At 43.5% G+C, this 24,973-nt stretch overlaps 1 protein-coding gene across 3 annotated transcripts; it reads right to left on the bottom strand.

Annotated features, from left to right (window-relative positions):
• Positions 1-259: 259 nt before the first annotated feature.
• Positions 260-24,798, bottom strand: LOC133127514 (CD276 antigen-like). Of its 3 annotated transcripts, XR_009708632.1 has the most exons (6): positions 17,189-17,315; positions 15,720-15,756; positions 10,865-11,230; positions 10,452-10,751; positions 7,238-7,715; positions 260-1,723 (listed from the first exon to the last, which is right to left on the bottom strand). XR_009708632.1 is itself a non-coding variant. In XM_061240487.1 (5 exons), the coding sequence occupies exons 2-5, from the start codon at positions 15,742-15,744 to the stop codon at positions 7,531-7,533; spliced, it is 876 nt and encodes a 291-aa protein (XP_061096471.1). In that variant the 5' UTR covers positions 15,745-15,756; positions 24,693-24,798; the 3' UTR covers positions 6,938-7,530. The 3 variants fall into 3 exon arrangements, 2 of the variants coding, with proteins under 2 accessions (XP_061096471.1, XP_061096460.1); XM_061240487.1 differs by lacking the exons at positions 260-1,723; positions 17,189-17,315 and adding an exon at positions 24,693-24,798 and having other exon boundaries at positions 6,938-7,715; XM_061240476.1 differs by lacking the exon at positions 260-1,723 and having other exon boundaries at positions 6,938-7,715.
• Positions 24,799-24,973: the final 175 nt, after the last annotated feature.

The following is a 24,973-nucleotide window of genomic DNA, read 5'->3' as shown; positions in this document are numbered from 1 at the left end:
TTCTCTTCTCCAAGGAGTCAGTCAGCAGTCATTGCTTGTATTTTGTGCACTAAATATAGTTGTAACGGTGCTGCAGAACTACTTATAAGTACAATTTAAAGATTGCTGTTTCAAGATTTTATTTTGTGTGGCAGCACAGTGGTGCTGTGAATGCTATAGACAATGCAGTAATGCTATACATGCAGGTGGCACCCAGCACATGCTTGGATCGGCTTCACCCCCCAAACAACCCTGACAAAGAGCAATTTTTGAAGAGGAATTTTGATCTGCCGTTTATTTCTTTTCCCCCACAAACACCTTTTTTTATGTCGGCCCAGTTAAACATTTTTAGTGTCTCATTTTGGTTTTGTATGATGTAACTTAACCATTAACTAGCTTTGGTGGTGACATTTAAAAGTCAGCTAGATAACTAGGGAGGAAGATGACAAAGATGGGGCTCTGACAGTCATTGAAAAATCCCACATCACCCCGCTGCTAAAAAGGCTTACCCTGGACCCCTCTATCATCCAGAACTACCACTTGGTATCTCTTCTTCCTTTTCTATCTAAAGGAATTGAACGAGCTGCTTCTAATCACAATCACCATGATTAGCCTTAGACTGTAATGGCACTTATGTTACATTACATTAAATTATTGGCATTTGGCAGACGCTCTTATCCAGAGCGACGTACAACAAAGTGCATATCCATAAACAGGGATAAGTTCGCTGAAAGACCCTAGAGGGAAGTACAATTTCAACTGCTACCTGTACAACAAAGATAAGGACGAGGGCCAATTATTATTATTTTTTTTTTTTTTAAACAAGAAACAAACAAACAGAGCAAAAGTGACCAAAGTTAACTATCAAAACACTGCTTACCTAGCCAACTAAAAAATACCGATACACAAAGCAAGTCACAGAGTCAACAATTAAGGTTCACAGGGAGGTAGGGGGGGATGGGGAGAGGTGCTGCTTGAAGAGGTGTGTCTTCAGCTTGCATTAGAAGGTGGGGAGAGATTCTACAGTTCTGACCTCAACGGGGAGTTCGTTCCACCACCGTGGAGCCAGAACAGACAGCAGTCGTGAGCGTGAGGTGGAGGTTCGGAGAGGGGGAGGTGCCAAGCGGCCTGTGGAGGCTGAATGAAGAGGTCTGGCATGGGTGTAGGGTCTGATGATTTTTTGTAGATAAGCTGGGGAAGACCCCTTAACTGCTTGGAAGGCTAGCACCAATGTTTTGAATTTGATGCGAGCCATGACAGGCAGCCAGTGGAGGGTAGTAAGCAGGGGGGTGACGTGCGAGTATTTGGGAAGGTTGAAGACCAGACGAGCTGCTGCATTCTGGATGAGTTGGAGGGGTCTGATGGCGGACGCTGGGAGGCCAGCCAAGAGGGAATTGCAGTAGTCCAGGTGGGACAGAACCATCGCCTGGACCAGGAGCTGGGTCGAGTAGGGGGTGAGAAAGGGGCGGATTCTCCGTATGTTGTATAGGAAGAACCTGCAAGACCGGGTCACCGCCGCAATGTTCTCGGAAAGGGACAGTCTGCTGTCCATCACCACGCCGAGGTTCCTTGCACTGGGTGACGGCGTGAGTGTGGTATCCCCGAGGGAAATGGAGAGATCCAGATGGGGAGAGGTATTAGCAGGGATGAATATCATTTCAGTCTTGCCTGGGTTGAGCTTTAGATGGTGGTTGTCCATCCAGCTCTGGATGTCCCTCAGGCAAGCAGAGATATGGGCTGAAACCTGCGTATCAGAAATAGATATAGATATAGATATAGATATCATTACTTGTATAGGTATTGTTGTTTTTATTGGCTGTTGTATTCTTGTATTCTAGCTGCCAACTGTGGTATGCTAGTTTGAAAGTTGATTGTACTCTTCAAGGGTTCTGAATTTCTGTATGTTTACACTAGGACTCGGAACTGTACTGTCCTCTCAGGTCCTCTTGGCACTTGTTCTTGTTTCATTTGCACTTTGTTGTATGTCGCTCTGGATAAGAGCGTCTGCTAAATGCCACGTAATGTAATGTAATGGAAGTATCCTAGACTTTATACATTATAGCTAACCAATCATTTGTCATATGACATCACATTGTCTCTCTTAACCCGCCTTAATATTTTCTGTCACTCTATGAAAGCTGAGCTGTCTTAACCTTTCGCCTGTATAATGATGCAGGCAAATTGGGCTGGTGATCACTAACTCAAAACATTTCTCTGGAAAGACCCACATTGCTTGACCGGCATCACTTAGTCAAAACAGGTCTATCCAATGCCATGGCTTTTTAAACACTTGATAAAGTGTTCTCTGCACTGTACTTTGCAGCTCAATGTGTTTGAACAGACATACAGTTCTAATTGCTCATGCTGACTTATTCACTTATTCTCAATTCTAACCATTTCAGTTTTAATAAAAGCATTTAAATCAAACTTCATCATTATTCGAAACATTCCTGGTTTTCAATATGAGCATTTTGATCAAACTTCAACGCATACTAAACCAGCTCTGACGGCAGTTATGTTGCAGCACACAAACACACATGCAAGCGCACGTGCTCATACATACAAATAGAGAAGGTACATGGCATTTTTGTAGTTGAATTAATTTATAGCAATATTGATGTTTCAATGTATTCAAATATGATGGATACTGCATGCACAGGAACCTGAATGCCTAAATCAAACATTTAGACACTTGCTCTTCAGAATTAGGTTTGATACATTGCTCAATGTGTCAACCATGTATGAGCAATATTTAGTTTTATATCTTACTGATAACATACTTAAAATATAATGAACTTTTGCCAAGTTTCAGGAAGATATACTGTACATATTCTTATAATATGGTGGAAATGGAGGCATGGGCCTCCTGTTCACATCAGCAGTGAGGAGTGCGAGTTCCGATAATTTTGGACAGTGGAAAAGCAGAAAATTTAAAAAAACAGAATTTACAACTTACGAATTAACTGGTGCAGGGCAAAAATAAGACTTCTCATTATACCTATCATATTCTCCCAAACGCACCTGGCAGCCACCTGCAAAAAGAGTGCAGATCTTATTGTGGCTACACTGCAATTTTAGTGGCAAATAATTAAGGTTCTTACTTGAACTTCCAGTTGTTTTAAATATCAACCTAAATGTAGTACAGCAGTTTAAGCCTAATATGAAAGAAAGGGAAGACTACTTCACTGAAAACACTTCACTGAAAATCACCCAAATGCCCATCTATTTTAACAGCAGGTAGTCATTGCTGCAAAAGGTAGAGCACATGGTACTTGCTCACATGGGTGATATGGACGTTTGAGAACATTTTTTTAAATTTTAAGTTCCTCGAACACCACACAACTACATCACATCATGAAGAACAGAACGCCACTCAAATCGGAATGCTACACTTATTACTGCAGCATTACTGCATTTCTGGCGCTCCAAACAGCAGTAACTTTTGAGCTGAAAGCGACTGCTGTGTAGCACGTGCAGCAAAGGAAGTAGCTCCAAAATATGCCATATATTTAAACCCAGATCGAAACATCACTGCCATAGCCACGCCCTCGGGGGTAAGAATAACATCGTGGGAATAGGATATTTTACCTAAATTTGCTATATCTTTTGACAACAATATCCGATATATTTTTTATCATATGTTTGACAACCTGAAAGTATTTTGAGCATTTCCATACCCAGTTCACATTTTTACGAGGAGTAGTTTTTGAGAACGAGAGCTTTGTTTTGACACCTCCGCCAATCTCCATCTGCACATGCACCAATTCTGGCCGTACACTGACGTTACCTTAAATCGCTTCAATACACCAGATCGATCGATCGATAGACAACAGAGGATAAATGGATAGATGAAATAGATACAGACAGTGTGAAACAAATAAATAGCAAACAGAATAGCCTAAGAATCATGTGTTACAGTGCAATGACAGAGATAAAATAGGCTTAAAATAAATAAATGAAACGGTCTGTATTAGCTTGGAGAAATAAACAAAATAGGCCTAACGTCAGGAAACAAGCAATATCTGCATATTTGGCTACTGAGCTGATCATTTAAAATGTTCACACAGGTTGCCAGTTCGATCCCCCACCTAGGCTGTGTCAAAGTGTCCCTAACCCCTAAATGCTCCTGATGAGCTGGATGGTGCCTTGCATGGCAACCAATTGCCGTTGGTGTGAGTGTATGAATTGGTAAATGAGAAGCATCAATTGTACAGCGCTTTGGATAAAGACGCAATATAGATGCCTACCATTTACTCTGCTGATTTCTTTGGCATCTTCAGCTAGCCTATTCAAGCAGCTCTGAGGCAAAGTGGATGCATGGCACCAATTAATGATGCATTAGGCCTATCCAAAATGAGCTTTTAATTTCTATTTACCAAATTTTCTATGTATTAATAATAATTGCTATATCTAAAAAAAAATACTAATTTGCTGACAAAATGTATTGAAATTTAAGATACTTTTGCCAATAGTTTTGTTGCAAAAAAAAGCTTCTGAAGACTGAGCTTTGAATACCAACGAATAGTAGAATTTTCTAATTACTCGGGCCAGCCCTACTAAAGACCCATAGGAAGTTCTAGATTTATTATTTCAATCCTGACAAGATACGGGACAGAAAAACCAATGCAGACTCAGGGATGATGTGAAGAAGGCAGGAATATACACGGTTGTATAAAACCAGTAGACAGTCCAGCAAGGGAAAGTACCAAGCTGGGCAGGGATCAGAACCAGAAAAACAGACAGGAAACCAGGGATGGAAAATAAGGCTTGAACCGGGGTAGGGAAACAAACGAAACAGACAAGTATATATAGAACCGATAACAAGGGGAAACGAGAATCAGGTGTGCGAACTGAGGAACAGAAAATAATGAACAGGTGAGGGGCAGCGATATAAATGAGAGAAAACAAAAAGCGGAAGGGTGAGTGGAAACAAGGGAAGGTAGAGCGCAGAGGTACAGGGATGATCAGCGCAACAGGAAAAATTAGGGAAACTGGGAAAGTACAGGTGACTGACGGACGCAGGGCTTCAGACGGACGCGGGGCTTCAGACAGACACGGGGCTTCAGACGGACGCGGGGCTTCAGATGGACGTCCAGACGGATGCAGGGCTTCAGACAGACGCGGGGCTTCAGACAGTTGTGGGGCTTCAGATGGACGCAGGGCTTCAGACAAACACGGGGCTTCAGACGGACGCAGGGCTTCAGATGGATGTCCAGACGGAGACGGGGCTTCAGACAGATGCAGGGTTTTCAGATGGACGTCCAGATGGACGCGGGGCTTAGACAGATGCGGGGCAGTTATTTATGTTTGTTTGTTGTTTATTATTGTTTCACGTGCAAAAAACAAAACAAAACAAAAAAACAATATGCATTACTAGTCTACTAAGACTAAAAATAAATTAATAATGTTAATGTACAGGATGACATTAAGAATGACAAATAATTTGTCATCAAGACAGTTCTCTGAGCTCACTTACAAAAGGCTATTCAGTAAACAAATGCTCTTAGCAAACCACCAAACAAAAATGCATTATGCAAACCCTGGGTTTTATCTTCCTCTAAATTAACACAAAGGGCACAATTGTGGCATGGAATAAGGGCTAAGCATATGGAAAATGGAATGGAATGTTCTGAGTCTGTTCTGCATACAGTAGACTCCGAGCATTCCAATTTCCATGCCACACTGCCGGGTTTAGCACACATTGAACCGAGAGCCTCAAAACTGCACCAATTATGACTAATCTGAATTACATAGTATATCATACATTATATCATATATTGTTTCATGAGATAATTAGATGTTTATGGACAAAGAAAAAAAACAAATTGTTTGACCATATTTAAGGCCAAGTCATGGACTGTGTTCTGCAGAACAAACTACAAGCTGTAGGGCAATCCCTGCCATGGTACCCCAACATAATACCAATATTTACAGGCTTGTTTAGTTTCAGAAGAATAACATGAAGTGACTGGATAAGTAACACGTGCATCAGAGCTGGTGGGAATGTGATTTTGGACAAAGCAAGAATGTGTATTATCATCATGATGTCGGTTACAATAAATTGCATGTCATTTCACTGATGCTTTTATCCAAAGTGAATCAGTTGATTAGGCTAAGCAGGAGACAATCTTCCCCTGGAGCAATGCTGGGTTAAGGGCCTTACTCAAGGGCCCAAGGGCTGTGCAGATCTTATTGTGGCTACACCGGGGATCTAACCACCAACCTTGCGGGTCCCAGTCACGTACCTTAACCACTACGCTACAGGCCGCCCTGATGCACATTTGGAAGGCAGTAAAACGGGAAAGACGGTGCCTTAGTAAAAACGGTATCTTGGTAACATTAAAGCTACTGACTATGTGCGGTTATGTACAGTACCGAGGACCCAAAAGCAGACCAAGGGATAATCCAAAAATGTAGGCAACTGATAGGCAACCAAAACAAGAGGGCAAGGCAAACTCGGAAATCAAAACAAAGGGGTGTCGTAAGAATCTCAATAAACTGGCGTACTTACATCTCGGCACTGAATATGATCAACGTTCTGACAACGAGTACTGTGGAGACTGAGGTATAAATACATGAGGGAAGGTGACAATCTAGGCGGGGCTTGGGAGAAAGGTGGGCTAAACAAATAGACAACAGGTGGGGAAACATAAGGTAATAATAAAATAACAGGGGGAGACAAAAATGTGGACTGGATGCACGTACACACACATGTAAAACATACAGGTCTAGATTAGGGAGTAGACATTTGCATAGAGTGAAGAGTGAAGAAATATTGGTTTGTTAGTTAGACAGTAAGTGTATTAATCGGATTAGTACTGTACATTACATTACATTACATTAATGGCATTTGGCAGACACTCTTATCCAGAGCGACGTACAACAAAGTGCATACCCATAACCAGGGATAAGTGTGCTGAAAGACCCTAGAGGGAAGTACAATTTCAACTGCTACATGTACAACAAAGATAAGGACCAGGGCCTTTTTTTATTTTTTTAAAATAAACAAACAAACAACTGTACAGTGTCTAAATTAGTAGGAGATAGTTAAATGCTGTAAAGCACTATTCTTACTATCGAGAGAAGCCAGAAGTAAGGAATGCGAGGCTGGAAGAAAGGTTCAAAACTACCGAAACCACCCGAATAGGGAAGCAGGCAGACAGGGGATTAACAGGGGATCATGAATGCAATAACTTTAATGGGAAACAATAACCAGAGGAGCATAAATATGAATAACTACTCAATAAGTAACACAGACAGAACAAACTCAAACTTTACAAGGGGTGCCACCCCGGCCACCCCTTTAGAACCGCCCTTGCAGGAGACGCGTCTTGGAGCAGACACGGGGCAGGGGCAGGAGACCGGTCTTGGAGCAGACGCAGGGGTTCATTTGAGTTAATTTAGCAGAAGAAGCAACACAAAAGACACCGACGCATTAACGCTTGTTTAATGTGTAGGATGGAAACAACCATGTGTGATTACACAAGTGAACAGTAAAAAAAAAATAATAATCATTAATGAAATGTACACACACAAACGCCTGCTTTGCCTTCACAAGCTTTCTTCTTCCTCTGCAACCGGTTCTGTTCCAAGGGGAACGTCAGGTGCATGCGACAGGCTGTTCTTGTACCAGAAGACAACAATGGTTAAGCAAGCCAGTACCACTAAGGATATAGCTAATAGTGGTACAAGCAGAAACAGTCTGTTCCTGGGTTCCACTGGCGTCCCACAGCAATCTGCGGAGGACAAAGGAACATTGTGAGATAAAACTTCTCCTCTGTTAACATCCTGTTTCCAGTTCCCTTGTGATCTTTATTCTTTCAACGCCTTTCCTTCTTCATTCCGAACATGAAAAAAAGCATATTTTAGGGCGTTTACTCGAATAAATCCATTGAGCAATACTAATTTACACATCTGAACACAATGCAATAAAAAAGAGCAGCTTTAGCATGTCAGTGATATTAGTAACTTTTAAATTAAATTAAATAAAATTCAGCATATCCAATGGCCACCCCAATTTGGAATGTCCAATTCTCGAGTTGCAGCCGCATTCATGCTGCAAACCTCACAACTGTTTCAGGCCAGCGCAAGTGCAACTTTCATGACGAATGAATTAAAAATGAGGCTACTTCCAGATCAGCTTTGGCCTAATTCCTTCGGGTAGTTATTTGTCGTTTTCTCTATAAATATTGGTCCAAATCACATAAATCAAAGTGTTTAGTGTTTGGGATAGTCAATAAGCAACCATAGGTGGTTACATTCCGCAGGAGAAAAACTACCATTGTGTGGACGTTCACTTCTGGTGGAAGTGGCCGCTTCCCCGTGCTCTGTTCGGAACACGATGAGTTTACGTAATGCTTATACACATAACCCTGCCGCCTCACAGCAAGGAGGTCCTGGGCTCGAACCCCCGTCGGCCGGGGCCTCTCTGTGCGGAGTTTGCATGTTCTCCCCGTGTCTGCGTGGGTTTCCTCCGGGTACTCCGGTCTCCTCCCACAGTCCAAAGACATGCAGGTTAGGCTGATTGGAGAGTCTAAATTGCCCATAGGTATGAGTGTGTGAGTGAATGGTGTGTGGTGTGTGCCCTGCGATGGACTGGCGACCTGTCCAGGGTGTATTCCTGCCTTTCGCCCAATGTATGCTGGGATAGGCTCCAGCCCCCCTGCGACCCTATTCAGGATAAGCGGGTTAAGATAATGGATGGATGGATGGATTTCAGCAGTCGACTGATATTGTTAGGGACACGTCCTGACCATCCGTACCCAATTCTATGCCCTTGGTACAGCGTAGCTACACATCAGTTCTTCTCTGAAACACGTGGTGTCACCAGCTGCTTCTTTGCACACCGCCAACAAAAGTTAAGCTTGCATAGAGATGAGTCGAACGGAATACCTTTCACATTAGGCTCTGACTGCAATCTACATGATCATTGACCAGCAGGGTCACTATACAGAACCCAATCCAACTGAACCCTTGCCAATTACACATCACCCAATAGATCTACTGCCCACAGTTGCCACTGGCACGGTCCTGATTCAAGAGAGACTTATCCATGCCGCACAGTATAGTGCCTTAACCGAATGAGCCACCTTGCAGCCCAATAACAGTAACCTTGATTGGAGGGGGGGTGATCATGGGAACGCCAATAAGGATGTATCACAATATAGGGGGGCCTATCGGTAACTGGTCTTAAAATGAACTTATCAGCACAGGCCTACGTTCAACAAAGAGACAACGCCCCTGACATATCACTGATGCTGTAAATGACGGGAGAATGTCATGTTCACAAAGTAGCTTAATTATAGTAATCTGAAATGTAGCGATCCGTCAACATAAACAGCAGTCCACACAGAGACCTAGATCCACAAATTTACGGTTTATTAAACTGCAACAAAAACTTTAACAAGGGGAACGGGAAATTCTTTCCGGACGTACACCACCGTTTACTAGCTTAGCCACGGTCCTGAACACAAAACCCAGCCCCCACCCGCTGAGCTACCAATCAGATACCGAACCTATACAGTGAACAGATACAGAAGAACATTTCAAACAAATCTGAACATTTAACTGGACTAATTACTGGGTCATTACAGTATTGTTTTTTAAAATGAATAAATCATTATTACCAGCAATACTCTCAGCAATGCTATACAGAAGCTATGCTGCTTTCTAGCACTCTGTTACAAAAAAGTAAGCAGCTTAAATATCATGTTAAACAATCATTTTAATTTCCTGCCATAAATGTAGAAGCTCAGTTTGCATTTGTGACAAACTGTAATGTAACTTCCATATTGTGTAAGTCAGTTAGACATAGATACAAGTAATCTATTAGTTGTTCCAAAACCTTTTTGGCCAGGCCACCCTTATAATAATAATAAAAATAATAGGTAATAGGTAACTTTTTAAAGCTCTTACAGTTTCTCAGGCAAACCTGTCTGGCCAATAAAATGATATACATCAAGGCAGTTACTATTTCACTTCTACTATGTCTCATTTAAATGTGTTGCCATGGTTTTGGGCATGAACAGCAGGGCCTATTTTAAGCCTAAAGCTGCCTTTAGACAATCAGCGTCAAACTTTATATTCAACACCAAGTAAGGTGTTGACAACACGAGAAGCCGCGGCCCGTTATAAAAGGCTACATCGTCTACTCGCCTTGTGAAAACAATAATATTGAGTTTATCCCAGAACTAACTCAGTCAGCTCAATTGGCTTTATTTTGAGCTGTGCTACCAAGTCAGGCTTCAACGCACCCTCCATAGGAATTTGATGGCTTGGCACCACGTCGAGCATTTTGATGCTGACCATGTGAAAGCAGCTTAAGTGTTAGCATGTGCTTGGTAAGCAGGGGTATTCTACAGAACTGTTGCATGAAATTCAAGTGCCATTATAAAGCTTTTTTGTTGTTGTTTGCAAAATTGTGCCTTGTGTGGGTAACCCTTTGCTCAGTATGTGCAGTATCTGCCCCCTACCTGGGAGTGGGCGGAGGCTGACAGAGCGGGAGAAGGTCTGGTTGAGGAGCTCCAGCCTCATCTCAAATGTGACAGTCCAATTGTATGGGTCACTCTGCTTCAGCACCATCTCGCTCACCACCTCATAATGTTTTCCCCCTTCTTTCAGGACCATAGTGGTGTTGCTCCGGTTGGTGATGTCACTTCCTGTCTTGGTTCTCCACAGCACAGTGGGCTGAGGGAAGCCCAGGGTGGAGAGGAAGGTGAGGATGATGCTGTCGCAGGTGGTCTGGATGGCAAGCTCAGGTTCCTCATATGCAGCTGAGCAGAGAACAAACACCCGGAAATAAGTCAAGGCATTAGCAAGACCCACCCCCCTGGCCGGTCGTAACAGTGCCACAGGTGGTTTTCAGGAAAATGACTGGGGTACTCACCTGCTACTGCGAGAAAAATCTGCTTCTTGCTCCTGCCCTGCTCATTGGCCACATCGCACGTGTACATGCCGTGGTCGCTCGCTCGCACCCCCGTTAGCCTGAGTGAGGCATTGCCTACAGCCAGCTGGTCTGGGGACAGCTGACTGCGCCCCTTGTACGCTGGACTCTGCGCCTCCAGATTGTCTGTTGCTTTGTAGTAACTGTGCACTGTGTCATCACCATGCACCCAGACCACTATTAGATTGAAGAGTAGGTCAGTTTCAATGCGTGGAAAAAAACAGCTGAGGGTGATGTTACTTCCGGGGGCTGCCACCACTGGGTATACTGGGTATTCTTGGAGTCCTTCTGGGTGCAATACTGGAACAACTGGAAGACAAAAAGCAGGCCATTGCACTCCACTGGGTAACCATATTGGCTCACATCAAATTCAAAACCTTGCTGGTAGCAACTAAAAACACAGCTCCATTGTATCTTCAAAATAACTCATTCCCATTTTGGTAACTCAGTGGGGAATCCCATTGTGGCCACAATAAGATCCGCACAGCTGTTGGGCCCTTGAGCAAGGCCCTTAACCTCACATTGCTGACAGGCCTCTGCTTTGTCTAATCAATATAATATAACACTATGTAATGCCTGTGTGCCTGGGACTTCCTGTGACTTTGCCTGCTGCTCCAGGTCACATGAGCTGAATGTTGTTCTCCTCCCCCCAACAGATGTTCTTAAATCAAACTGCCTTCAATAAATAAGCAGAAAAGAGAATTTAATTTCATAGGCATGTGCTGTGTCCGAACACAGAGGAGGCTACTGTTGACTGTTGACAATGTTTCTACACTCAGTAAGGACTTTATTAGGTATTTATTAGACTTTTTTTATTTAGTCTTTATTTATTAGTCTTAATACTTGCTGCTGCTGCAGCCTATCCACGTAGAGGTTTGACGCATTGTGTTGTCAGAGATGCTCTTCTGCATACCATTACATTACATTACATTACATTATTGGCATTTGGCAGACGCTCTTATCCAGAGCGACGTACAACAAAGTGCATACCCATAACCAGGGATAAGTTCGCTGAAAGACCCTAGAGGTAAGTACAATTTCAACTGCTACCTGTACAACAAAGATAAGGACAAGGGCCATTTTTTTTTTTTTTTTTTGAACATACAAACAGAGCAAAAGTCACCAAAGCTAACTATCCAAACACTGCTTACCTAGCCAACTAAAAATACCGATACACAAAGCAAGTCACAGAGACAACAATTAAGACAACAATACCACTGTTGTAATGTGTGGTTATTTGCATTACTGTGACCTTCCTGTCAGCTTTTACCAGTCTGGCCCGTCTCCTCTGACCTCTCTCATTAACAAGGCATTTCTGCCCACAAAACACAGAACAATCATTCCTTGGTCCAACTCACTTAGATTAGATTTTCCCCCCCATTCTGATGGTTGATGTGAACATTAACTGAAGCTCGTGACCCTTATCTGTGTGATTGTGTCAACATGATTGGCTGATTAGATAATTGCATGAATAAATAGATGTACATGTGTTCCTAATAAAGTGTTCAGTAAGTGTTTTGTAAGCCCCGCGCTAACGCAACGATGGAATTTACGAAGGTATCTGCGTGCTTGTCCTTCTGGTGTTGCTGAAAGAATATTAGTAGGGTTAAATGGTAATGACCGCTATGCGGAGAAACTAGATCAGCCAATAAATAAACCACAATACAAAGACAGTAGTACCACTCTGCCTTCCGCTCTCTACTGGTCCAGCTGACCAAGAATCTCCAAAATAGGGCCAATAAATCTACCTTTGCATTATCTGACTCCATTTAAATAATATTGATTAGTTATCTACCTTTGGTAGATTTCTTATTTATAATTTAGACTTGATCGCGAGAGGAATCCTGTACCATAACAGACTCCCTGAACAGTCCTTCATGCGCCCTAACAAAGTGAAGAGAAGGGACTATAGCCTACTGGAATAGAACTGTGCTGTTGTGGTATCCAACTACTCAAAATGATAAGTAACTGTAACAGTACTCCGAAAACATGGTTTTATGGAAACAGATTACTTGTAACAACATTCCATGTTTAGATCATGAATGTTTTTCAGATAAATAAATTGATTGACACCAATTACTTTGAAATACCACATACCACTTTGATTTTACCACATTATCATTGAATGTAATATTGCATCACCATCTTTTGTCACAGTGGTTTTATAACTTTTTTGACACACACGTTTGAGCAGGATTTTACGTAGTGTTAAGAGCAGTAAGGATGTTTATCACCTGCAACAATACAGTGACAACATGGAGCAGTCAGATGATCCATGTTAGAATAGAGATCAAGCAGTGAGAGGAGGAGGTGGAGGTGGTCAATGGAATGGCAGACAACAAGTACTCCTTCAGAGAGGTGGCCTTGTTTCTCGTCTTAGAGGTGGGGGTGTCCTGGTAGAGGACAGTGTCTTTTCACTGCAGTTCAGGATTGTTTCCCCACTTTGTTGCTTAGTTTTTTTTTTACAATAGCTTTCAAAACTCAAACAACTCTCTTGACCAACATACAGCTTGTCAGTTAATTTCATTCACAAAATGGATCAAAACAACCAAACCACTGTGAACAAACAAATGAGGAGAAGCACCAGCAGTAGAATTGTCACTGTCCTTGATCACTCCCTACTTGATCCTCTGGTCGCCTTATGGTTCCCTCTCTACGAGCACCTGGCGGTCGAGTTGCACGTTCACGCCTGTTCTCTGTTCTGGTTCCTCAGAGGTAGAATGACTTGCCTACCACTGTCAGGACAGCAGAATCCCTCCCCCTATATCGACGCAGTCTAAAAACACACCTTTTCAAACTCTACCTTAGTCCTCCCTCCTGATTTCCCCCGCCCCCCTTTCTGATATCCCTATCCCTCTTGTCTAACTAAAAAAAAGGCACTTATGATGAATATATGTTTAGAACAGCACTTCATGTGTATTTTCCGAGTTATGGATGTGATGCTTTGACTTGTGGAAGAACCTATGAACTTGTAAGTCGCTTTGGATTCAAAGCATCTGCCAAATGATTAAAATGTAAAAAATGTAAATTGTTTGTGTCAATCATAGAACAATTATCTAAAAAAAACACTAACAACCAGTGGCATTAATCGATGCACTATTTTCTGTTAGTGATTTTCAAATTGGACTGTAGAAATGTATAGTTTTTGGTGGTTTAGCCGGATTTTTTTATAAAAGCAATGAAAAAAATCATTCAGTTTGGTCCACATACAGTGCTTGTGTGTTAACTTTGAAAAGTTGAAAAAAGTATCAATAAATGCTTGTTTGCAATTGTAAAGACTGTGAAACAAACCCGCAGTATGTTATAATTAAACATGTTATTTTTTACAGTATTCTGATTTTTTTTCAATGACTCCACTCTCTTCTACTGTTTCCATCATTCCCTTTATTTAGAACCACAAAAAGACCATATTGAAACGTGTATCAAGTGTTTTTGAATGGTGAATGGTCAAGGGGGGGTTAGGAAGCCCATACTGAATGATCAAGGGGGGTCCCCTGTTTGCTTTGCTGACAATGACCATTTGGTTTCGTTGGTCACACCATATGCTTACAAAATAATGTGTATTCCTCTGCCTGCCACCCAATCAGGGACAACTACCTGTATTTTACATCAGGAGGTTTGGGGCATAAAAGCTCATTCCTTTGTAACATGAGTTTGGAATTGAACTGCCTTGCTAATGTCGTGTCTAGGAAACGACAGAGTCCAAATCTCCAATTTGTCGAAAAACATCTTCACGAGGGAAGACACCACGGCAGCAAGCTGTTCAGGAAAATCAGACTTTATTTACCACAAGTGCATAAAGCCGGACCAAAAACATGGACCCGGACTGCCATTTTTACACCCATTTTATACACAGTTACTCCTCCTACAACTCCACCTCCAACCTCATTCTGGCAAATCACCCACATTGTTGTTATCTTAACTCCTCCAACAACGTCATTGTGGCAAATTGCCAAAGGTCCTTATGCTCTGCCAGCTCTGTACAAAGTTCAGGACGCCCCCTGTCCTCACTTCACCCCGCACCTGCTCTTGGCAGAGCGGGAAACTACAAGATCTCATAAAGTTCTGGATGCCCCACCTCTAACACACGTCATCCATACACGTCACTCTGTATCTTTCCACATATGGGTCACTTTTCTGTCACAAGCTTATGAGCAGTAAATCATTGAAAATATACAGACATACTAAACATTTGATTAATATTCATTTCTAATATACTTTTCTAATATACAGACATACTAAACATTTGATTAATTATTCTCTTCCAAGTGAGTAAATGTACGTTGCATTCTTTGCTCTCATTTCAACAGTTTTCACTGTGGAGTCTGATTTTGACTTGTGATTGTTTATCATGCTTTTAGGAGGGAGATCTTTTGTTCTGTGAATTTTCCCCTACACTTTTACCTGGTATGCTTCATACTGTAATTAAAGAATATTTTTGCTATCTTAATACATTGTTGCGAACCTGATCGGACTACTTGTTTTACTTCACCAAGGACCAAATTCCTACACTCTGCCTGCTTCTCTGGTCTCTTCTCTTGTTTTTGTGGATATCTGTACCTCTGCCTTATTTGGACTAACCTCCAAGTTCTTTTAACCCGTTTTTGTTTAAGCTCTGTCTGCCACTTCATCTGCCTTCATTAAAACCTGCCATTTTTTCATCATCCCAGTGTCTGCTATTGGTTCCTCTGCCGTGAAAGTCAGACATCATGAGGAAGTAGGCTAAATTGAGGTCTGTTTAGAGAGGACTGTGAGCCCTCATTATCTGATAGCCGTTATAACCATGCAGAAAACTTACTCGTTAGCAGGTGCAGCACAAACATAAGATGTTTCACCTGTAAAAGAATGATAAAACAATATTAGAGGGTCTAGGAACTGGACTTTTTTTTTTTAAGTACCAGCAGGGTATCCCACATTTATCCTGTGTCCTTGAGGTAAACCACCACAGTTGGTATATTGAACACGGTAAATATACTGATCTGACCTGTTTAGAAGTGAAGTCAGATTTACAGGGTTAAACGGGAGGTGCGTTTGTATTTTGATATTTTTCATCTCCTACATTTTTTTGCCGCTGTACTTTATAGGTGGTCCCTGAAATTTCAGAGCGCAGACAGATAGCCATAGACGTATTTTCCCATTTTAAAAACGTAAGTAATTATGACCAAAAAGATGCAAGTTCACTGCTTACATTTCCAGGGTTCAAAAACAGTTTTGGCAATCGTTTGCAATACTTTAGAACACCGGTGTCAAACTCCAGTCCTGGAGGGCCGTAGTGTCTGCTGGTTTTTGGGGTGTTCTGGGTTCATTCAAGTAATTGATTGGTTAAAGTATCCACACGCCTTGTTCTCAAGGCCTGAATTGGCTTTAATTGGCAGCTGATTGAAAGGAAACCACAAAAACCTGCAGACACTGCGGCCCCCTGGGGATTCAGTTTGACACCCCTGCTTTAGAACATTTGTATTAATCAAGTCAGAACCATGGACCAACGTGGATGGTCATAGAATCAAATCAACAAGTCAACAAATCAACTAACGATAGTTGGGATGCTATGCTACTCGTGTCAGTATCAGAGGAAAAGAACAATACAATAAATTCACTGAATGTATTGTTCACTGTGTTCTTATGCCTAATTCACTGAATGCATTTTTTACAATAAAATGTGAATTAATATATGAAAATAAATTAATTTTCCAAGCTTTTGTTATATCTTTCAACTTGTCATTATTATTTTTTAAATTAATAGAATATTTATATTTATTGCATGTACTTATAGACGCAACTCCTCCTCCAGTTAATAAAACAAAACGGACCAATTTGTTAAGGGATGCAATTTATACTTCCTATATCATAAGGTTTTTTAAAACAGCCCCCTGACTTAACATTGGTGGAACGCTAGGAAAACCAGAAAAAACAGTCCAACAAATGAACAAACAAATTAATAACTGCTGGCAGAATTTGCAGCGTCCTTCTAATTTGAATGCAATGCGAGTGAAGTACATTTACGGACTTATGACTAATGTCAAACTCATATCAACACATGATCAAGACAGTTCACGTTGGAAAACAGCAAACATATGTACCACGTAGCACTCTTGGTATATCAGAAAATAACAGACATTGTTTCTATGAGGACAATGTCTTCCACTGCTCCGAATAATGGGAAAGTAACCAATTTAGCTAATCTACCATCATTTCCAAAACTTTCTAAATACGTTTTAAATGCGTCTAAAATCGTTTTAACAACCAGTCGTACAAAGAGAGACTTACGTTAACTTGCGTTTTAGAGCGATGGTGGATCTCGTGGAGTCTCATTACTTCCAATCATTTCTACAGCGCTGCTATTGCCGAAGCAGCAGACGCAGACGGATCCTTTGTTGTATTACAGTTGAGCCTGCGGGCCTGCTCCATGAAGTTAGCAAATGTTCCGGTTCGCATTTATCAAAATAAAAGTTCGGTGAATAAAATGATTCATGAACTGTAATTTTGTCAATTTTAATTGTTAAATTAATACAGTTGGATATGAGTGTGATGTATTTGCAGAGAATATAAAATTGTGCACAAATTTTAATAAAAACTGTTTGCCACCTGTTGTTGCTGTCTGTCAGGTGTGGTATGGGCATGCACTGCCATAGACTGTCAGTTGCCACCCAACTCATTTGCATAGCTCATAACTCAAAAACTATAAATTGTTTCAAAATGAAAGGGGGTATACATTTGTTAGCTATGCAAATGAGCTGCTTGTGAATTGACAGTCAATAGCAACGTATGGCCACCCCACACTAGAAACACAGCAACAATTGCTCGGAACAGGATTTCACAGAAAGGACTGTAGAATATTAAAGATATGGGTATATAGAGTAAATATATAACCCCTTTCATTTGGTAACAATTCATAGTTTTTGAGTTATGGGCTATGCAGATGAGCTGGTCGTGAATTGACAGTCAATGGCATTGCATGCCCTTACCACACTGTAAATACAGCAACAATTGCTCGGAACATGATTTTAGATAATGTATAATTTTATATATATTATACATAGATTTAATGTATGCCCCTTCATATTTGGCAACATTTTTTTCAAACAGTAAGCAGGTATGCAAATGCAGTTATTGAACCGACAGGGTCAAGCAATTTATGCTTGGCCTACAATATAGTAACTAGTCAAATAGCAAGCTAGTTGATTGCTGACTTTTATAAGTTCTATCAGCAATGAATTTAAACAATGGTAATTATGTGAGGAAGCGCAGAAAACGCGGGAACTATGTTCTCATTATTTAACGTTACTCAGCAACTCTTATTTTAGCTTTATATGCAGGTGTAGACAGGTGCAGACAATTAGATTGAAAGCAGCATGAGAATGGACATAAGGTGCGGAGCATTGATAAGTTAACGAGGTAATTAGTAATCGTTAGTAATAAACCTATCCTGCCCTATCCATCCATCCATCCATCCATCCATCATCACCCGCTTATCCGGAGTCGGGTCGCGGGGGCAGTAGGCAAAGCCGGGTATTCCAGGCGTCCCTCTCCCCAGCAACGCATTCTAGCTCCTCCTGGGGGATCCCGAGGCGTTCCCTGGCCAGGAGAGATATATAATCTCTCCAGCGGGCTCTGGGTCTCCCTCGGGGTCTCCGCCCAGTTGGACGAGCCCGGAAAACCTCCAAAGGGAGGCGCCCGGGAGGCATCCTGATGAGATGCCCGAACCACCTCAATTGGCTCCTTTCGACGCGAAGGAGCAGCGGCTCTACTCCGAGCTCCCTCCGGATGTCCGAGCTCCTCACCCTATCTCTAAGGCTGAGCCCGGCCACCCTACGGAGGAAGCTCATTTCGGCCGCTTGTATACGCGATCTCGTTCTTTCGGTCACTACCCAAAGCTCGTGACCATAGGTGAGGGTTGGGACGTAGATCGACCAGTAAATCGAGAGCTTCGCCTTCCGGCTCAGCTCCTTCTTCACCACAACGGTCCGGTGCAACGCCCGCATTACTGCTGACGCTGCACCGATCCGCCTGTCGATCTCACGCTCCCTTCTACCCTCACTCGTGAACAAGACCCCGAGATACTTGAACTCCTTCACTTGGGGCAAAGACTCGTTCCCAACCCGAAGGGAGCAATCCACCGTTTTCCGGCAGAGAACCATGGCCTCGGACTTGGAGGTGCTGACTCTCATCCCGGCCGCTTCACACTCGGCTGCAAACCGCTACAGTGCATGCTGAAGGTCACGGTCCGATGAAGCCAGCAGAACCACATCATCCGCAAAAAGCAGAGATGCGATTCTGAGGTCACCAAACCGGACACTCTCCTCACCTCGGCTGCGCCTTGAGATCCTGTCCATGAATACCACAAACAGGACCGGTGACAAGGGGCAACCTTGGCGGAGTCCAACACCCACCGGAAACGTGCTTGACTTTGTGCCGAGAATGCGGACACAGCTCTCACTTTGGTTATACAGGGACCTGATGGCTCGTAACAACGGCCCCGGTACCCCATACTCCCGCAGTACACCCCACAGGGTTCCCCGGGGGACACGGTCGAAAGCCTTCTCCAAGTCCACAAAGCACATGTGGACTGGATGGGCAAACTCCCATGACCCCGCCAGCAACCCTGCCAAGGTAAAGAGCTGGTCCACTGTTCCACGGCCAGGACGGAAGCCACATTGCTCCTCCTGAATCCGAGGTTCGACCGTCGGTCGGAGCCTCCTTTCCAGTACCCTAGAGTAAGCTTTCCCAGGGAGGCTGAGGAGTGTGATACCGCGGTAATTGGAGCACACCCTCCGGTCCCCCTTCTTGAAAATGGGGTCTGCCACTCTACAGGTACTGTCCCCGATCTCCACGCGACACTGAAGAGGCGTGTCAGCCAAGACAGCCCAACAATGTCCAGAGCCTTCAGCATCTCAGGGCGAATCTCATCTACACCCGGCGACTTTTTGACTACCTCAGCAACTTCCGCCAGGGATATAGGTGCAGATTCCCCCGAGTCTTCAGGCTCTGCCTCTTCCACAGAGGACGTGTTGTTCGGGTTCAGGAGCTCCTCGAAATGCTCTTTCCACCGCCCGACAATATCCCCAGTCCGGGTCAGCAGTTCTCCTCCCCTGCTGAAAACAGCCTGAGACAAGCCCTGCTTTCCCTTTCTGAGTCGTCGGATGGTTTGCCAGAACTTCCTCGAGGCCAACCGAAAGTCCTTCTCCATAGCCTCCCCGAACTCCTCCCATACCCGGGTTTTTGCTTCAGCGACTGCCGAAGCTGCAGCCCTTCTGGCCACCCGGTACCTGTCTGCTGCTTCAGGGGACCCCCGGGCCAGCCAAGCCCGAAAGGCCTCCTTCTTCAGCTTGACGGCCTCCCTTGGGTTGCCGCCCCGACAGGCACCGATGACCTTCTGGCCACAGCTCCTGCTTGCCGCCTCTGCAATGGAGGCTTTGAACATGGCCCACTCGGACTCCATGTCCCCAGCTTCCCCCGGGATGCGTGAGAAGTTCTTCCGGAGGTGGGAGTTGAAGACCTCGCGAACAGGGGCCTCCGCCAGACGTTCCCAGTTCACCCTCACTACACGTTTGGGTTTACCGGGTCTGTCAGGCAGCCTCCCCGGCCACTTGATCCAACTCACCACCAGGTGGTGATCAGTTGACAGCTCTGCTCCTCTCTTCACCCGAGTGTCCAAGACATACGGCCGCAGGTCTGATGATACGACCACAAAGTCGATCATCGATCTTTGGCCTAAGGTGCTCTGGTACCAAGTACACTTATGAGCTACCCTATGCTCGAACATGGTGTTTGTTATCGACAATCCATGGCCAGCACAGAAGTCCAATAACAAAACACCGCTTGGGTTCAGATCAGGCAGGCCGTTCCTCCCAATCACCCCCCTCCAGGTTTCTCCGTCATTGCCCACGTGAGCGTTGAAGTCGCCCAGCAGAACTATGGAGTCTCCGGGTGGCACCCTTTCCAGGATGCCACCCAGTGACTCCAAGAAGGCCGGATACTCTGAACTGCCATTTGGTGCATACGCACAAATGACAGTCAGAGCCTTCCCCCCAGCGACACGTAGTCGCAGAGAAGCGACCCTCTCGTTCCCCGGGTGGAACTCCAACACAGTGGCGCTCAGCCGGTGGCTTGTGAGTATCCCCACACCCGCCCGGCGCCTCTCACCTTGAGCAACTCCAGAAAAGAACAGAGTCCAGCCCCTCTCCAGGAGTTTGGTTCCGGAACCAGTACTGTGCGTGGAGGTGAGCCCAACTATATCTAGTTGGTACCGCTCCGCCTCCCGCACTAGCTCCGGTTCCTTCCCCACCAGAGAGGTGACGTTCCACGTCCCCAGAACCAGTCTGCGACGCCGAGGATCAGCACGCCCGGATCCCCGCCTTTGCCTACTGCCCGTTGGGCAAAGCACCCGACTCCGATGCCGACCCCTGCAGGTGGTGAGCCCACAGGGCGGCGACCCCACGTGACCAGTTCGGGCTGTGCCCGGCCGGGCCCCATGGGATAAGGCCCGGCCACCAGACGCTCGCCGACGAGCTCCCCTCCCGGGTCTGGCTCCAGCAGGGGGCCCCGGTTTCCCTTTTCCGGGCGAGGTAACTGGGTCTTTGTGTGGCCGTGTCATGGGAGTCTATCCTGCCCTAGCGTTAGTAAATTAGTAAATGACATGCACAAGAAATGTAAGGTAACATGACCACACGGTTAGAATGTTAGTATTACCCAATCCTGATCTGAAGTTGTCGTGTCTAGAAAACGACAGAATTTGTCGAAAAACATCTTCACGAGGGAAAAGACACCACGGCAGCAAGCTGTTCAGGAAAATCAGACTTTATTTAGCAAAAGTGCATAAAGCCGGACCAAAAACATGGACCTGGACTGCCATTTTTACACCGTTAAAACATCATTCTGGCCAATCACCCACACTGTTCTTATCTTAACTCCTCCTAAACCAGGGGTCGGCAACCCTGGTCCTGGAGAGCCGCAGGGTGTGCTGGCTTTCGTCTCCACCTTAAAATAAGCAACCGATTCAGACCCAAGAAACCAGGTGAGGTGAGTTAACTGTGTAATCAACAGCTTTCATTGATCAATTAATGCCAAGTAACAACGAAAGCCAGCACACCCTGCGGCTCTCCAGGACCAGGGTTGCCGACCCCTGTCCTAAACCATCAGCTGACTTGGCAGCGCTACCTTCTCGTTTCTGAAACCATCGTGGCGAATAGCCCTATTGATTTCCAAAACAAAAAAGTATTTTATTACATACATCTTGCTTTGTAGGCTGTATTTTTAACAAAATGGAATCATTAACATAGGAATCATGTAAAACACTTTAGTGTTTTCCAGAACTTTCTACGACCTATAGATCGTTTTTGGTGCAGCATAATAATCATTTTTGGTACTTTCCACTTCATATTAATTATTTTACTGAACTTTAGATTACACATGGGTCACTTATGCACTTCTAACACAAACTTATCAGCAGTTAATCAGTTTGAAACTATACAGGGTACATATCTTCTCCCCTTTCGGGGAGAAAACCTATGGCCCCGAATATCTCCCTTGGCCAATGCACCATACTAAGTTGGGTTCCTGCACATCCCCTGCTGCTATAGCAGCATCCAATTGCCTCAGACTCCTCAATATAACGGCGTTTCCATGGTTCCTCCAACACTCTCTGCACAAGTGCATCCCGCGTAATTTGACTGGCCATAGCCGTATCACAGCTGTATGTATTATCCTAAGTGACCCAACTACTTAAATTATCACACACTTCTTTTAATTTTGTTAACACGTTGATTCGTAGCACGAGGAATTGCTGTAGTCCATGTAACAGGTGGGCTCCTGGTCTTCCAACCAGTGGATGTGGTCTGCACGTCCCTCCACTGGTGAGCCGGCTTGCAATTCTCGTACTGGGTCCGCTGGGGCACTGTTGGTGCTGGCACTCCCAGCTGTAAGCTGGAATAAAGCGACCCTAAAAAATGGGGCGAACACCCCAACCAAAATAACAACATACAACCCAGAAAATACACTAGGCACGGAGATAATGAACCATGAGACGCAGCTCAGGAAAAAACACAAACCAAAATACAAATACCGGGGACAATGTCCCTCACCCACAAGCTCACATGAGCAGGAAAATAAAAAGAGACAAAGAACCTTTAGGAAGGCGTCTGGCTCTTTGTGTTACTTCAGAGGGACTCTGTCTAAGTTCCCCAAGTTTACTTTTATTTTTACTTTGATTATCTACTCCAATTAGAATCAGATAAATTAGAATCAGATACTAGCCTACAAAGTTAGATTAGTTAGAAGACAAGGGAAATTGAAACAATTAGGGTGTGAGTGACAGAAAGGGAGAGAAAGCAGGAATGCAAGGTTTGCAGAAAGACACGAAAAAGTGTATGCTAAACAATGAACAGAACCACATGACATGAAACAAACATAAATCATGACATAACAAGTTTGCAAAATTATGACAATAAACTATATAACATGACATGGCATGACTAAGAAATAAGTGGTAACAAGAACTAAACATGAAACATAACATGACATGACAATGAATCGTAACAAGAAATAAAACATAAAAACATGGCGAGACTAGACTAACATAATACGTGACATGACAATAACGTAACTAAGACAATGACTAAACATGAAACGTGACAGTTGACGTCTGAAATATCGCCATCATAAGCGTTATTTTTTTGCTGAGCCCACAAATATTCCCATAACCAGTTACAACTCCAGTTACAGCCTGTAAAAACACAAACCTGGCATTGCGCTTCACCTCGAGACACCAGCAACATTGGATCAAAGTAAACAATCTATACAAACATAACTATTTACTGTATTCCCAAAATCCCGATGTGTCATCTGAACGCCTTGTACTGCAGCAGTTTATGGTCTTGGCTATTGTCAGTTACATCTCACCTACGCCAATTCCGAAACATTTCTGTAGATTAGTGAAATGTAGCGTAGCCTATATGGAGCTTCATATGCAAGTTATTGTTGATATTGGTAATAAATAGGCTATGTCATTTGGAAACGGTGGAATAAATTCATACATGCATGTTGTAAGGGTAATTTTCTTAATTGGTTATTTATTGACAATGTGTGTTAACATAAAGACAATCATGTGATTACAAATAACCTTTTAGTGATAATCCTTATTACTATTAGATCACTTTCTGAATAAAGTGCTTACTATGAGTCTTTCTCTGTCTCTCTCCAGCAGACAGACAGCCTTTCACCTTAATGTCTCTGCTTCTCAGCTAGCACATTCTGGTCTTACAGCAAGGTCAACAAGGGGTATTCAGAAGATAAAATACTGATTAATGTTCGCCCATTACGTATTGAAATAACGGTAGTTGCCATGCTGGCTTTATGTACAAAAAAAAATATTTGAATGCAGACGGCAGATTTAAAACTATTATGCTCTGCTGCTTGTCTTCGAAAGCAGAAGAAACAATGTGCAGAACCCCAGGGCTCTCACATGGAGTGTTAAAGCAAAAATAATAAAGTTCATTCATGTTTTAAAAGCCATTGGCTCAGGACTGTTCGATCTCCAAGTACACTACAACGTGGCACACTTTACAGTTATTTAGCTTTTATCCAAAAGGCCCAACAGCTGTCCGGATCTTATGGCTGCACCGGGGCTTGAACCACCAATCTTTCGGGTCTCAATCCTGTATTGTAGATAGCAGGAAACACCTGTCAACTGACGAAACATCTGTCAACTGAAAGCCCTCATTATCTGATAGCAGAAAAGCCGTTATGAACATGCAAAAAATAGTAGGCTACTTACTCGTTAGCAGGTGCAGCACAAAGATAAGACGTCTCATAATGTGCTATCACATTCTCGCACCATAAACCTGTAAAATAATGATCAAACAATATTTTTTTCTTCAGCGCGCCTATTAACAAAAGAAAAAAAGAATTTTGTTCGGATTGCCATAGACATCATTGTATTTTCCCATTTTAAAAACGTACAGCTTACGTTTCCAGAGTTCAAAAACAGTTTGGGCAATCTACAGCTCTATTGTAAACATACAACACTACAACAAGATAATGTGCATTTCTGGTCAC

The sequence above is a fragment of the Conger conger genome, chromosome 1 (assembly GCF_963514075.1).
Source record: "Conger conger chromosome 1, fConCon1.1, whole genome shotgun sequence".
NCBI classification, from domain to species: domain Eukaryota; kingdom Metazoa; phylum Chordata; class Actinopteri; order Anguilliformes; family Congridae; genus Conger; species Conger conger.
The sequence above is the reverse complement of the archived record's forward strand: the minus strand, read 5'-3'. Positions and strand labels throughout refer to the sequence as shown.